General features: G+C 35.8%; 2 protein-coding genes across 4 annotated transcripts in view; both read right to left on the reverse strand.

Moving 5' to 3' along the window:
* The window catches only part of LOC110115831, a 15,077-nt gene extending 11,352 nt beyond the window's left edge, over window positions 1-3,725 (reverse strand). For 2 of the 3 annotated variants that reach the window (XM_020849209.2, XM_020849207.2), the window contains exons 1-4: window positions 3,620-3,725; window positions 3,413-3,524; window positions 2,824-3,037; window positions 1,796-2,135 (exon numbers count right to left, since the gene is read on the reverse strand). In XM_020849209.2, coding sequence (XP_020704868.1) covers window positions 1,796-2,135; window positions 2,824-3,037; window positions 3,413-3,498 — 640 coding nt within the window. In that variant the 5' untranslated portion in view covers window positions 3,499-3,524; window positions 3,620-3,725. The other variant, XM_020849208.2, reaches the window with a different exon arrangement.
* A 3,583-nt stretch (window positions 3,726-7,308) lies between these two features.
* LOC110115834 (inner membrane protein PPF-1, chloroplastic) overlaps window positions 7,309-15,915 on the reverse strand; it is a 16,148-nt gene continuing 7,541 nt past the window's right edge. Inside the window, exons 4-11 of the mRNA XM_020849211.2 lie at window positions 14,024-14,084; window positions 13,647-13,720; window positions 13,446-13,550; window positions 9,723-9,830; window positions 9,531-9,631; window positions 9,232-9,369; window positions 9,040-9,160; window positions 7,309-7,671 (exon numbers count right to left, since the gene is read on the reverse strand). Coding sequence (XP_020704870.1) covers window positions 7,558-7,671; window positions 9,040-9,160; window positions 9,232-9,369; window positions 9,531-9,631; window positions 9,723-9,830; window positions 13,446-13,550; window positions 13,647-13,720; window positions 14,024-14,084 — 822 coding nt within the window. The 3' untranslated portion in view covers window positions 7,309-7,557. The remainder of the gene's footprint in view (window positions 7,672-9,039; window positions 9,161-9,231; window positions 9,370-9,530; window positions 9,632-9,722; window positions 9,831-13,445; window positions 13,551-13,646; window positions 13,721-14,023; window positions 14,085-15,915) is intronic.

Consider the following 15,915-nt stretch of genomic DNA (forward strand, 5'->3'; position numbering starts at 1 on the left):
AAATCAAAAGGAAATCCCTAAACAGTCCCTACATTCAAATTCCCCTCTTAATTTCCCCAAAAAAGCTTCCTATTTGGCTCCCGCAAGGCAAGCGGTGCGCGTGGCCTCCGCCCAGGCGAAACAAGTCGCCTGTTTCACGACTCGGCCGGTCCCGTGCGGACCGGCTGAACCGGTCCACTGGACCGGTCTAACAATGACATGCGTATTGATAGTAAAACAATGATTGAAGTCTCAAAAGCAAAGGAATCACTTCAAGATGGATTTGAGATTGTCGATGACATGCTTATTGCTAGTAAGGTTATAATGAAGTCTCAAAAGCAAAAGAATTGCTTCAAAATGAATTTGAGATGAAGGGTTCGGATCCTACAAAGATGATACTTGGAATTGAGATAAGGAGGAACAAAACTTTTAAAGAACTGTTTTTTATCTCAGAATTTATTCTTGAAGCATATGCTTAAGAGGTTTGAAATGCTTGATGGAAAAGTTTGTCTTAAAACATTAAGAGTTTTAAAATGTTTGATGCAAAGAATAAAATGTTCGAATCAAGATCGGTCAGCAATGGATAAAGACGAAAGAAGATATAAGTTAAGTGCATCTCATTATAATGTAGTTGGGAGTATCATGCATGTCACGGTTTGTAGCAGCCCTCACCTTGCTCACGTGTTAAGTGTAGTTAGCAGATATATAGTTAATCCAGGCAAGAATCATTGGAAAGATGTAAAATGGGTCTGAAGGCATCTCAGTGGCACACATAACTTGGGTTTAAGATACAATTATGCAGCTCCACATGAGGAAGCAATCCAGGATTATGCTAATTTAGATTTGTTACATTTTTAATCAGTTTTGTTGAAACATAATGAGTATAGAATAATATTTGCAACCTATCCATAGAATCTAAATACATTGCAGTTTCTAAGGTTGTAAAGAAGACCGCATGAATAAGAACACTACTATGTGAGCTACTTGAACAAAAGGAAATATACATTGCACCTATTTACTGTGATAATCAAGCAGTTGTACGCTTACCAAATAATCATATTCATCATGAAAAATTTAGGTATGTCGATATAAAATTTTATTTTATCGTGGATGTGGCGATTAAAGATTTGGTAAAGATCATAAGATTTCTAACGATCATAATCTAGCTGAGACATTGCCTTTAAGAAAATTTCAGTATTATAACTCTTGAATGATGTTTCTAATTAGGTATGTTCAATTTAAAAGTAAGGAGGAGATTGTTGATGTGGTTTTATATCTAAATCTTTTTTTTTTTTTTTTTTTTTTTTTTTTGTCTCTTTGTTTCAAGCTAATTTTCCAGTTTAAATGAATAAGTCATCCATCTCACCCATTTCTGTTATTCCTGTTTTTTCTGTATTCCCGGACTGAGGCGTTGCACATATAGTAGTTCAACTGCAGTCCTCTATATTACACATACCTAGTCCAATTTTTTTAAATGTAAGAGATATTATATTCAATACATTTTCAGTACTCTATTGCTGAAGCGAAAAAGGCTTCCTGTGTAGTAGAGGTATATTTGCCATCACAGATTTAATTGCAGGTTCTTTGAGATTAAAAAGGTTGTAAAAAGATCATTGCTGGGGGCTTTTCCAAGAACAGGAAGAACGAGTGCAATTAGATCACAGCTTTCTTTCCACAAATGCATCATCTAAATACCAAATTAAGGTGATGGAATTAACAACACTCAGATCATGATGATAAGAATAACATCTGATTAAAAGCTAAAAGCAATACTTCTGTTCAAGCAACTGTCAAAGGGCAAAGATTGGATTCTAACCACTTTTCACCTCCTCAAAAAGATCCGAAAAAGATGCTTTTGTTCCATCAACCAACTTGCTGATCTCTTCCACTTGTTTTTCTAATATTCCAATAAATTCCGCTTCACAGGAACTTTCTTCAGAAAAAGAAATGACTGAAGGAGTTTCACCCCCATTTTCAGATTTCAAAACATTCAGGAATCTGGAAAAGACTTGATGTTCATCAATGCTTCTATCTGACAATTTTAGAATTGACTTGGATGGAACAGTCACAGTTTCCCCTTTCAACTCAGAATTAAGCCATTTTATTTGAAATGTACATCTGCAGTGCACCCGCTTTGAGTGTTTCACTCTCTTTGGCTGTGAAGGAAGGTGAAAAAGAAATAAAAGAGAGTAAGCACTCGAAGAAAACAAAATCATTAAGAAGGAAATCTGAAAATTGGTGATGATATACACAGTAAAATTGAACTGGAGGATAGCCAAAAAGGCTGGAGTTTTTTTGAAGTTTTTGAAGTTTGTCCTGCATCATTTTACAAAAATTATTTAGGTCACCTAAGCTTTATAGGAATTCTTTGGTACTTCAACATAAATCATCATCATCATCATCATTATCCTTACAACAGCTACTTCTATCTTTAAGAATACTTCGCTACCATCCATTCCTATTAGGTGTTGTAGATAGTCCTAATTGTACATAATGCAGAAGTTTTTATTCAACTTATATTCATCTTACCTTTACTGTGTTTCCTTCAAGTTCCCTTTACCTTAATCATATTTCTAGCAATATGCATATGTAAAAGATATCCATATGGGCATACAGGTATATCTCATAAACTATTGCATTAATTAATTACAAATTGCACAATCATAGCTCTCTGGAAGGAGATATTATTCCGTGCGGAGTCTAGACGTAGCTCTACTTTCGGACTCCAATCCGTGATCGATGCATATTTTTTGGGTTAATTTATTTTGTGCAGCCACGCAGATTTTTTTTACTAAATTTGCACTGTACCATGCCATCTCAAATTTATATAAAAAAGGAGCATACCTCCTCTATAGTAGCATCAACGAACAAGCTTTTAGATTTAGTTTTCTGCAAGGCAAGAACACGTTCCCCTTCTTTGATATTGGTACATTCATCGCCTTGTAGAGGAGTTGAACGAAAGCGCAAACGTGATAAAGCATCTTCTGTGTTGCATATTACATCCTCCTCATCATCTGTTCCGAAATCCACTACAATACCAGTATTGGGGTCACCAGAGCTGCATACACACTCAACAAGGATTATTAACAACCAATGCATATTTGTATCATTATAGCAATAATGCTTACGACATACAAATAGATCAGTACCTACTGGATAGATCATGCTGATGATATGCTGACAAGGAATAATAAACCAAATTCACTCAGTAGTTCTAAAAAGAGAAAAAAAAAAAAGCTCAAAAATCTGTAGAACGTAAAAAGAAACGCTCAAGAATCTAAATAAGGAAGATCATCGGATAACTCCCTACAATTGCTCCACAAGAACACAAGCGTTTAGAAGGCTAAAAGAAGCAAACAGCGGATTCACTTGAAAACTCATCGATCAGACGAAGAGTAAGCAAATCGAGTGCGGTTCAAATAAATGAGAGAACCTTAGGGAGATGCGGCAAGGATGCCATGAGCTATCTTCCTTGCGCATCGCCTCAAGCTCCATGGAATCCAGCTTGGTCGCAGTCATTGTTAACCCGATCTAAAGCTGAGCTCCTGAAATCGAAGCAAAAGGAGGCAGATAAAGTGTGAGTGTTTATGATTATCTTGCCGGAGCTCAGTAGTCAGAAGAGATGGAAAAAAGAGCTGGCCTTTGCGACAGCGGAGAGCTCCATTCTCAGGCTTACCAATGGGGTAAAAGGGGAAAGGTAAACAGTGTTCATACATTTTTGCAATCTGCTTTTCTTAGCAGTACGCACATATGGCACAGCAGTTTAGACATAAAAGGGAAAATTTTAACACTAATTATGTTTAATTATTAAATTAATAGGTTAAACATGATTAAAATAAAATTTAGAATAGGGAAAGTTGCCTCTTTAATGGGAAAAATTATTGCGTCCTCCCACCTGACGTAGAGCTACATCCTCCCATCGTCAAAAAACTCGATTTTTGCTCGGTATTGCTAGGTATTATTTGATAATAACGAGGAATATCATCATGTGAAGACCAATACCGAGTTATACCAAGCTATACCGAGCAATACCGAGCAATACAAAAAATACCGAGTTTTTTCTAGGAAAAACTAGGTATTTTTTTGTATTGCTCGGTATTGCTCGGTATAGCTCGGTATAACTCGGTATTGGTCTTCACATGATGATATTGCTCATTATTGTTTGGTATTGCTCGGTATTTGCTCGGCACTTCTCATTTTTTAGCGCGATTTTAACTCTGGGAGGACGTATCTCTACGTCAGGTGGGAGGACGCAATAATTTTTCCTTTAATGGACGACTAAAACAGGAGTCAAATAGCTTAATTAGATAGTCATTATCATTTGAAGAAATTAAAGTGTGATGTACTTACATTTTTTAAAAAATTTATGAAAATGCTTTTAGAAATTGCACGATATCGCCAATCAGGAAAGAATTGATGATTTAAGGTAATTTTTTTTAAAAGAACTACAAGGCTAATTCGGGCATTAGGATGAGCTTCAAATATTGTTAGAAGAAAATCCAGTAATTATAATTGTTGTTAATACAGTTGTTTATGTAAGTGTAAAACAAAAAATATATAACACAGCAAAAAATTGTCATAATAGCTATGACACATCTTGGCTTATAATAAAGAGCATTAAGCCTATAACATATGACAATGGAAAATCATAGAAGAGAGTAAAACAAAAGCTATAACATATCAATTACATTCCATAACCAATGAATATTCTTACTATAACCAAGAGAGTAAAGTATAATCCATAACGAAAGTGGTAATAGCACTTAAGTAAGTCAATTATGGCACCTAACTCCACATTGGTTTCCCTACGTTGCACCGCATCTTTCTGCTTATTTGAAGGCCTTAGCATAAGCAACCAATCACTTTTTTATACAAAATTGACAGAATAAGCTGTAGTAATTGACACCCCATTCTTGAGCAACAGTCAATGCATGTTTGTGTGAGAAACCCTTAACATCAAACTTGTTATATGTAGATGTTCTCCCTCAAAAATCAACATCACGGTTGAGGTCTCTATCTAAGACATGCAGTTCAAATTGATTAATGGCGTAGACAATCAAGTCTTAAGCTTTAATTAGGAGCTTATCCACCGCTCCAAACCAACTTTACCATTTAAATAAGAAATTAATGTTTATTTCTTGACACAAATTTTATTGAAGTATTTGTTGAAAGCAGATATTCTATAAAATTTTAAGAGCCAAGTGCTATTACTAGGGGAAATATCAATTTTGAACTACAATGTGATATTCATCATCACATAAAAGAGTGCAAGTTCCATAATGTGCCTAAAGTATTGGTAATTAGTGTCGAGGTTATAACAAAACAAACATCATGTTCTCCATTGTGCATGTTGAATATTATAGTATGATCATAACAAACAACAAAAGACTCATTATTTTCTAAGTCAACTAATGCAAATGTTATAGGATAAATCTAAGTATTGACATTTTGTTCAACTGCCACGAGCAAAGTGCCTTCACAATTTATATTCAAAAATATTTCATCTGCAATCTACCTTTGGTGGCATGTAGTCTTGAAGCCTTGAATAGAAACACCCAAAATATATGTACTTAAAATGTCCTTCACTGTCAAACGGCATCACTAGATTTTTTTTCTATGTTGCATGCACAAATAAGATGATAATTTTTGAAATGATACTTTGTATGGCCTTCTAACATATATGATAGCTTGCTCACAGTAATGCAAAGCCTTTTTATAGACAAATTAATATTTTAGTCCCTCTTCATATTTGATATGATAGTTTTTTTGCTTCAAATTCGAATTAGGTCTAACAAAATTAATGTCATGTGTCCAATGAGCCATAAATGAGCTTGTCTGTGATATTTTATCATAACATCCAAAGCACAGATGTATTCTAATTTATGACTTGTGATCTTAAACATGTTCAACTTTTTCAAACTTTTAGGCTCGTAAAATCTATAAACAAGTTTTTGAAGTGCAATGGATATATCTCGCATTTTTGCTTGATTTCTTCACATTGAGCTGAAAGTTCTTTTTCGCTGCATATAGATGTATCGCCCGCTTTAATTCTTTTTTCTCTCTCAAAAATTTTTCTAACCACTAAATCAATTAAGGACGAACTTGAACATAAGGTATTATATTAGTAGCCACTATATTAGAGTTACTTTCAGACACCACTCTTCTAGTATGGGAGATATTCATGTGTGTTTTTGTATCGCGTATTATTGCTAGTAGATACATGAAGAATTATATGATCTCACTCGTACGTTTACTAGTTTCAAGTATGTCACAAATTGGGATTGTGCTCTAGAATAGACACCATAGTATTGGAAAATCCATGGATCCACTATTTTTCATAGTGTGTATGCCCATAATAACGCCTACTTCTACATGTGCTACATACAAAGCTTCACACATGTTCTTATCATCACCTATGGCGAATTAATAGTTAATTTATCATCCTCATATATATAAATATTTTTAATTAGAATCTTCTTGTGAGTAATAGACATATATGAGAGATCGGCATTGAATGGATATGAATATCTTATTCAAAGAAAATATAAGATCATAATTATTAGGCGCAGCTCAATTAGAGGAAACTTTTTCACTACACCAACCCATTTGAAGCAACCTTAAACATATCTGAAAATATACAAATTTAAGCATCTCTCTTTTTCTTTCTGCGCAAACCATTTTTTTTTATTTTTCTAGGAAGACATGGGCTTGATATATGTTGATATGTCACCAAAATATTATCTTGATCAGACACTAATCTTGAGGCAGAATAGAGTTGGAAGCTTCAAAAATTAAATTGGAGACTATCTAAACACCAATTTCAGCGAGCTTATAGTCAAACTGAGCGTCTCGGAAATACGGATTCAATGACACCAAATTCAACCCAATCCGAGCCCAAATGGATCCAAATCAAGGACCCGAAGCGCTATTGGAAGGTTCAAATCACAATTTGAGTTACCAAACGGTCTCCGATTTTAACGAGCTTGTACTCGAATCGAACGGATCGACGAGACGAATCCAACGAGCCCAGGATCACTGAATTCTGACATCACTAAGGCCTTCAAATGTCCAACGAACGGTGCACGATCAAGGGATTCAATATCGGCCATCCATTCGGCCACTCCCTATTTGCTTTTTTACTGCTTCTTAAAGTAACTTTTTACTACAAAAATTTTAATTTTTGTGATAGAAAAATACTTTAAGAAGCAGTATGAATGTCGTCCCATACAAAACCTTAATAGCGAAAAAAATATTCAGAATTGGGTGTATGAATATATGAAAATACCACGTATCTAATTATAATCAGCGTCCGCAAAAGCTATCAACTTATACGTTGAAAACAACCATTCTGCGGACTAAATAGCATTTCAATGACAAATGTTTTATTGACATACAAAACTGGCAAAGATGGCCGACCTGAAGCTGCCGAAAATATGCTTGTTATAATCTTATCTTATGATTAAGAATAATGGAATAAACATAAAGTCATAAGCCTATAAGTTGCAGCTAAAAATCAACTTTACATTCCAACATAAAATCGACCATTGGAGGAGACCAAAGTGTCATTTGCTAAGCCAATCACTGCACCGTTCGCTTCCTCTTTGATCTTTTGCCCTTCCTTGGGCCAGTGTAATTTGGAAGTCCTTTGCTGCCTGTTGTAGTAGCAGCATATGACTCATCATGTGCTCCATTCTGTCAAAAACATGGTCATCACGTTATCTTCAAAGCCCTCAAATTATGGGGTCTCAAATCAGAACTGAAGCTCGTAACAAGTAATAAAGATACAACGCTATAAAAAGACTTGAATGGGTAAGATGAAAACATTTCATGAAGACTTGTTTAAGCAAGCATTTATTTTGCTTAGAAGCAAAATTTGGCTAACTTTGGTGAAGATGTGATCAATGCCTAAGATACCACTTTGGGTCCCCCCCTTTTGCAGCAATTTTTCAAAGCTTTACTTCCCCAAATGCAGCCACAATTATGCGTCGTTGCATGTTTCTTGTTGATTTTAAGAAACTTTTATAGTGGAAAGCAACCTTTCACAGTCAAATCTATTGGATTGTGGTCAATACAACAAAATTAGTACACATTTTTTACAAAAATTGAAAAATTTTATAATATCATCTCTAGTTTTCCAAAAAGAAAAAAATATTTTGCGAGGATTAATCATGCCGCCAAGCTCCCTTTCGGGGGTGGCAGCGGGTGGATACCCCGTTCCAAAAAAAAAAATCTATAACTATTTTAATAGATATATGCAATCACCCCAAACAAACCTTTTATCACCTCCCACCACCACCTCATTGCAACCTATGTGCCACAAAGCCAGTTGTTCTTCTTTTGCTAAGTGATTTGTGATTAGGCAAGTATTTACTTCTCCCTAAGATTCCAATTGCTGGGCGAGATTCTGGTTAATAATCTTATGATTGACATATTTACTTTCCATCATATCAAGAATTCATTATTCCCATTTTAAGGTAATTTCTTGTCCCCCCGGCTGCTCACATCATCAATTTGGATGTCTTTTATATATCTTATTGCATTCCACTATGCATGATGAGTTATGATGTAATTGATGTATCCAACCGAGCACAATAATTTCAATAGGTTGAATTTACCAGAAAGCTTTGTTAGATGTATGAATGATGCTGTTTAATGATATAGATACAGTTTTCTATAAAACAATGCCAGTAATTTTGACCTGTAGTAACCAAAGAAATGACCCAAAATGCAATTAACTTGGATAAGTGCAAAGGATTAAATTTAAGTTACATAAATGAATGCATAAGCATGAAACTAATAGCCATTTCGTGTTTAGTAGTACTATGTGTTTGCTATAATTAGCTTAGATATAATCAATAAATCAATTTGACCAAATTTTAGTGAAACACTTATCTCTTACAATTCAGGTCGATTTCAAATCAAATTCAACTTGGATCAAATAAACCAATTAGGAATTTAATAAGAATACTTACTAACTACATAAATGAAATCCTACTAAAGCCCTAGCAGACTGCCTGGTGCAGAAAACCGAAAAAGAAAAGGAATAAAAGCCACGCAAACCTTGGACTCTCCATCAGTCAGTTCATCGGATTCTGAATCAGATGCCAGAATCTGATCTTCCTCCCTTTGCGATGCTTTGTACATTTTTCTACTCTCTTCTTCTTCTTTTAATTGCTTAAACCTAATAATAAATGGCTCGATCAGAAATCCAGATACACAGGGAGAAATAAAAGAAGTTACAATGAATAAAACCTTTCTCCACTCCTTCCAGAACGCTTTGCTTGTCCAGCACTTATGATGTCACCTGCATCAGGACTTACGATGGGCTTTGCACCACCTAATTTTCTCAGCCATAATTGCTGTGCAGTGCTGAGAATATTGTTTGTAAGCCTGATCATTGAATAGGAACAAAATCAAAATTAGATGATTTTGTTGAGCAATAGAATTACAGAATCAACAAAGCTGCTACGCAAACTTTATTAGAAACATAATGATTGCAAGAAGTACATAAGGAATATAACTATATTAAGTGAAATTCTATGGATACCTACCAATAAATAGATAATCCTGAGGGCACAGACAATGAAAAGTAGCCAATCATTAGAGGAAGAAACTTAAAAACGAGAAGTGTATTCTTGGAAGATGGATCAGTCTGTCATTTCAACCTCAACATTAGTAAATCAGAATCAATAATCACTTGCTTGTCAGAACAATGAAATGAAGAATTTATGAGGATGAATAACCTCAGGTGGCTTCATAATTTCCATCGAGACATACTGAGAAACAATAAGCAGCACAGGGAGTACAAGATATGCTGCTGTGTCAGACCAGCCCAGGGGTGGATGTCCATCCTGCATCAAATATAAAAATGCACCAATAAACAGAAGATCATCATGCTGAGGACCTATTCAAATAAGCATTCAGCGTCATTAGTCTTATCCCAACTACTTGGGGACTGGCTTTAAGAATCTTTATTTTTCATTTATTCTTGTTAATTTCTAGATGAGGTGTTAACTAATAACATATAATAACATTTTAAAACTTCTATCCATGTACCTTAGGCCCTATCACCTGTCATCCATAATCTTACAATAACTTCATCTACTCATCTCCTATGTGCATTGTCTGTTCTTTATTGTACATGTCTAGAACTACCTAACTCTTTTTCCACTATTTCATCTTCCATAGATGCTATTTCTATCATCCCTCTAATAAATTCATTTTCTAGCCTTCATTATTTCCTCTATTTTTATTCCCATCATCTCAACATATCCTTCTTATTTTTGCCATATCCATCTTAGAAGAGAACATTATGTTCACTTAAAAAGATTTGCAAGTATGAAGCTTTAAAAGCTTCATCAAACTTCAATAATTTAACTTTCATTGGCATACAAACTACAACAACAATTAAATCAAGCCTTTATCCCACTACGTGGGATCGGCAATATGAATCCTTTTTTTTTCATTGTGTCCTATTAAGAGTCAATTTCTCATTTAAATCTAATAAAAAAAAGGTCATTTATAATATTTTTTTAACAAGCCTTTTTAGGGCTACGTCTACCACTTTTAATATAGGTCAAATCTAATACATCTACTCTCCTAACTGGATCGTCAGAAGGCAACTCTCTTTAATCTTATCTGTCACAGGAGCTACACCAACATTTTCAGGTATATGCTCATTTCGCATCCTATCTCTAATAAGAGTAAAGCCACTCATCCATTCGAGCATCGTCATCTCAACTTAATTGTATATTTCTCTTTTAATAGCCAACATTTTGCAACATAAAGCATTGCAAGTCTCACCATCTTATAAAAAATTTCCTTAAGTTTGAGGGGTATTTTTCTTTCACACAACAGGCCCGATGCATTCCTCCACTTCAACCATCGAACTTGAATTCTACAAATAATATACCCATCTATTTCACCATCACTCTGGACAATAAACCTGAGATATCTCAAAACATGTACTCTTATTAATGACTTGATCGCCCAAAGTCACAATCCCCCATTAGATCTATTATTACTAAAATTATACTCCATGTATTCAGTTTTAGATCTTCTCAAACGAAAACCTTTAGACTCTAAGGTTGACCACCATAATTCAAGTTTACCTTCAACTCCCTCTCTAGTCTTATCAACAAGAAGAATATCATTAGCAAAAAGTATATACAAATGCTAGTAAAAACATCCATGACTAAAGCAAAAAGATTTGGGCTTAAAGCTGATCCTTGATGTGATCCAATAAACATAAGAACATCCATGTTGATATCTTCCTAGATATTATTTGGTATGGGCACGGCACTAGAGTATATGTGCCTGTATTTTGAGCTCAGCTCTTTGCAATTTGATAAGTACGGCAAATTTGAACAAAATGAGTGACATCCTATCGTATTTGCGACTAGAAGAAGTGAGTTTCAATGGTTGTGAATAGGACTGTAAACAAGTCAAGTCGAGTTGAATTCTTTCTTAATCAAGCAAAGTTCATATACCTAGCTCAAACTCGAGCTTGGCTAGAGTGAAAAGTATGAGGCTCCAGCTCAACTTGAATGTTTGAGCTCGATAAGAAAGCTCAAGCTTGACTTATTTTCTAACATGACTTCTTATTTTGAATCTGGACAAGAAACTATTAATTAGGCTATTATAAATGTTTATTTATAGATTTATATTAATCGAGTTGGCTCAACAAGTTGACAAACCGATCTAGGTCGGGCCAAGCTTAAGCTCAAGCTCGTTTAATAGATTACTTTGAATTTAATCTAGAATGCAAACTCATTGCTTGATATGCACTTGCTCAAGCTCTGCAGCTTGGTTTACATGGCCTGCCATATGCTTGACACATGCATCTATGATAAACTTTTTTGAGATTTCATATATAGTTGCTATGTAAAATGAACTCCTTTTGATTAAGTAGTGCTCCTTATGTTGTAACGCCCTCACGAATGCATCAAGTTCTTATTTTCAAGCGATCCATTTCTGTCGAGCTTCGTTGAGCTTCTCAATGAAATATTCGATTGGTTCATTAGGGCTCTAATTCTAATTATGCATATGTTAACTTTCACTTGAAAGATATTCAAAGTTTTGAAATGTAAGAATCAATGCGAACCTCAAAATTTTCCTTCAAAATCTTAAAGCTTGTCTCCCTAGCTAAACTTCCCTTCTTGATAGAATTGGTAAAATGTGTAATGAGAATGCTAAATTTGCGAATAAAATGGCGAAAAAATGAAGTGAGCCCATGGAAATTCACACCTCATGAATGCTCGTAGGTATAGGCCACTCTTGGATGCTCCGAATCTTCACGTCATCCACTTGAGTGCCTTGCCCATTGATGATGAAGCCCATAGATAGAAGTTGGTTGGTAAAAAATTCATGTTTCGGTTATTAGGTGCATAGAGATATTAGACACGTTACATAACTCAAAGGGCATTAGTTGCTACTTATGGAGATCATATATGATTTTGAATGCCATTTTCCACTCGTCTCCAAGATGCATATAGGCTTGATGGAACCCACACTTGAAATCGAACTTAAAGAAGATATTGACCCTTCTAATTTGTCTGAAATATCTTAATATTTACTATAATTTTGTTAGTAGCTCGGCTAGCGGTCCATGAACATTCACCATGAGTTATCCTCCTTAGGCAGTGGGAGGGTGGGTATGATGCAAGGTCTAACACTCACTTGGATGAGTTGACGAGGTAACTACCGTCAATAGTGCCTTGCAAAACAATGTGCTCCTTTGGGCACATCTAATAATGCGGATAATTAAGAAGACTTGTCCTTGGAATGAAGTCGAGTTTGGTGGTGTATATCCCTGAACGATAAGAGTTCAAGCATTGCATCCGCCATCTGCAAGTTATGAAATTCCTTTAATAATTCTTCAAACTCTATTGGCATACTTATAGGTGTAGAGGGGGGCAGCTTTGCCACTAACAGCGAAATGAATTCACTATTCTTGAGCTAAGTAAAAAATGAAGGCCCTGAGGTTGTTATCAAAGTAGGAATATGATTGGGTTTCTAGTCTCCGGAGCTGAGGAAAAGAGCAGGGTCTTCCTCTCATTCCATAGAAATAGATAGATGACTATTATCCTTGTTGCAGTGCGTAGCACTCACATCAAACTGTCATGGATCTCCAAGGAGGGCATGAAAATCATCCATGTCTACCACATCGCATTGAATGGCATCCTATTAAAAATTTCAAATGGCAACCATACTTAACAATTTTTTGTAATTAGCATCTCACTCCCTTTCTTTATTCATCTGATTCTTCAGCTGAGACAACATTATAACAATCTATGCAATGCTAGAAATTTATACTCATTGTATTTGAAGAATGGTAAACAAGTTATTGCAAGCATGGGAAGTTATAGAATTCCATCAAATACAAGTAAAATTGGGTTTGTCTCTCTACTGATCAATCATGATAGAAAATGAACATTGATCAACTGGATTGTCGAACTTTTTATTACCACAAAAGGTATAAGCCAAGAGATTCCAGAACCAGTTTGTCGAGCAGCAATTGTTGTTGGACCTCCCAACGATGGAATCCAAAAAAACCCTTCTGTCAGCAAGCCCTGATCTTGTAAGAACAAATTTATTTCAGCAAAAAAACCTTAGAAAACAAAATTATCGGGTAAGATAAACCATGCTTTAGATGATCTGTCATTCACCTCATTTGCTACATTTGAGAGAGCTTGATACAAGCCAATCCAAACTGGTATTGTCGCCAAAGTTGGGAAACAACCTGTAAAATTAATAAAATAAACCAATTAATAGGGTACGAAAATAATATCTGCAGAAACACTTAAGAAAAATAAATGCTGGTGAAGGAAGTTAGAAGGTTTACTAGGCATGCTTGGAAACCTAATTTACCATAGATTATATATGCAAGAGTCAGCCCAAAAGGAAAGACAATGCAGAGTGATTTGAAATTCACTTCATCCATAAATCCCAGTAACTAGACATACAGTAAAGTTGGAATGCATGTGAGGAGATAGAAAGTGGAATATGCAACTAAACGACTATTACAAGCCCATCCAATACAAACCTGCTAATGGATTCACACCAGCCTGCTTGTATAACCGAGCTGTCTCAAGCTGTATTCTTTCCTGAAATGACGTAAAAAAATCAGATTAGCAAACTCCACATAAAAAAATAAAAACAATAAACTTTGCACGAGATAATCAACTCTTCTTAAGAGTGCTTTTATTCAACTGCCATGGATGAAGAATTACACTAATAGCAGATAAAATATAAACCCAACAGATTAGCCAAAATAAAAGGAAAACCATCATCATCCATGATAAGATGACTCATTCACTCCCTAAGCTTAGAGGAAGAAAGGGCCGTCATCATCACATCATTGATGTTGAGGTGATGCAACCATTCTCTGAGCTTAGAAAAATAATGTCATCATCATCATTAGCCTTATCACAAAAAACTTGCCATAAAATAATGTTGTATTAATTATTCAATGATATCTCAATTCAATAGGTGTAAGGTTTCAAGATGACGATGACAACAACAACAACATCAAACCTTTGTCCCACTACGTGGGGTCGGCTACATGAATACTTTTTCTACATTGTGTCATGTTAAAAGTCAAATTCTTGTTTAAATTTAATAAAGAAAGATCATTTCAAATATTTTCTAACCAAGTCTTTTTAGGTCTACCTCTACCTTTTTAACATAAGTGATGAGGGCATCCAACCTTGGAGAGTCTACCAGAGGCGTGGCCGTCGATCTACGGCCACAATTGCACCGCTTTACTTTTGATTATCATTGTATTAGATTTATTATTGATGTATTAGTTTATGATTTTTATTGTACTTTTCTTTTATGCCCCCACTTGAGGGCCTAGTCATGTGTATGCCCTAGGGGCAAGTTGGTCTTTGTATTTTTCTTCATTGTATTGGCTATTTAAAGCCTCCCCTCCTTTGAGGGATAATGAATGACATTATGTTATTTTATGTACTTTTGTTTTCTTGGTGAGATTTGAGAGTCCTAAGAGAGAGCTTAGAAGAAGTCCCTAGGTGAGGGCATCGCAATACCCACCAACAGCAGGAAGCGTCCGGGTTCGTGGTCGACGTTGCACTCTCCATCCTCCCTCTCTTCCCCTTAAACCACCGGCCAAATCCCTTCCTCTCTCTCTTGGCCAAAACCCCCATCTCCACTAATCCTAGGCCGGCCACCTCTCCCCTCGCTCTCTCTAGGCCGAGCACCACTACCCCTTCCTCCTCCTCCACCTGCTGACCCTAAGCCCCACCACCACCGGCCTAACTCCCCAGCACCCTAATTCCACCACCAACCCAAGCCGCCGGCCCCCTAGTCCCTTTCCCTTCTTAATTTCCCTATTTCTTAAATTAGTTGATATTAATTTGGAAAGTTTTGAATTTAAATCCAAATAAATTTGAAATTCAAATCCTTTCTTAAATTAATTAACCTATTTTAGGAAATCCCCTTCAATCTTGGATTGATTAAAATCTTAAATTAATTAGCATTGATTGCCCTCCACATTCAACGAATGTGGTCACCTCTCTCCCCTCTCTTGGCCAGCCCCCTTACCCTCTCTCCTATCTAATTAATTCATCCAATCAAATCCCTTAATCAAGCCCCTTGTATGGACGACCCCTCCCTCTCTGTCCAATTCAAATATCCCACAATAATTCCATCCAATTAATCTCTTCCCTCATTAGGAATTAATTTATATTATCCCCTCTAATTCTTTCCTCCCCCTCTACTTAGCTGCCGCCCCTTTAGTCTTCACCAACTCTTGCTATCCAAATCAGTTCCTGCTTGCTGTCTGGCAATAACTTAGGTGCTGTCTAGAAATTCCTGCACTCTTCCTTGCTGTCCAGTCGCTTGGAGAGGTCTCTGATTGTTGTCCACTAATTTATGGTGATCATGAACAAAATCACGAGTTCGTTTACGACGACCAAG

This window comes from Dendrobium catenatum, unplaced genomic scaffold, assembly GCF_001605985.2.
Source record: "Dendrobium catenatum unplaced genomic scaffold, ASM160598v2 fragScaff_scaffold_315, whole genome shotgun sequence".
In the NCBI taxonomy this organism is placed as follows: Eukaryota; Viridiplantae; Streptophyta; class Magnoliopsida; order Asparagales; family Orchidaceae; genus Dendrobium; species Dendrobium catenatum.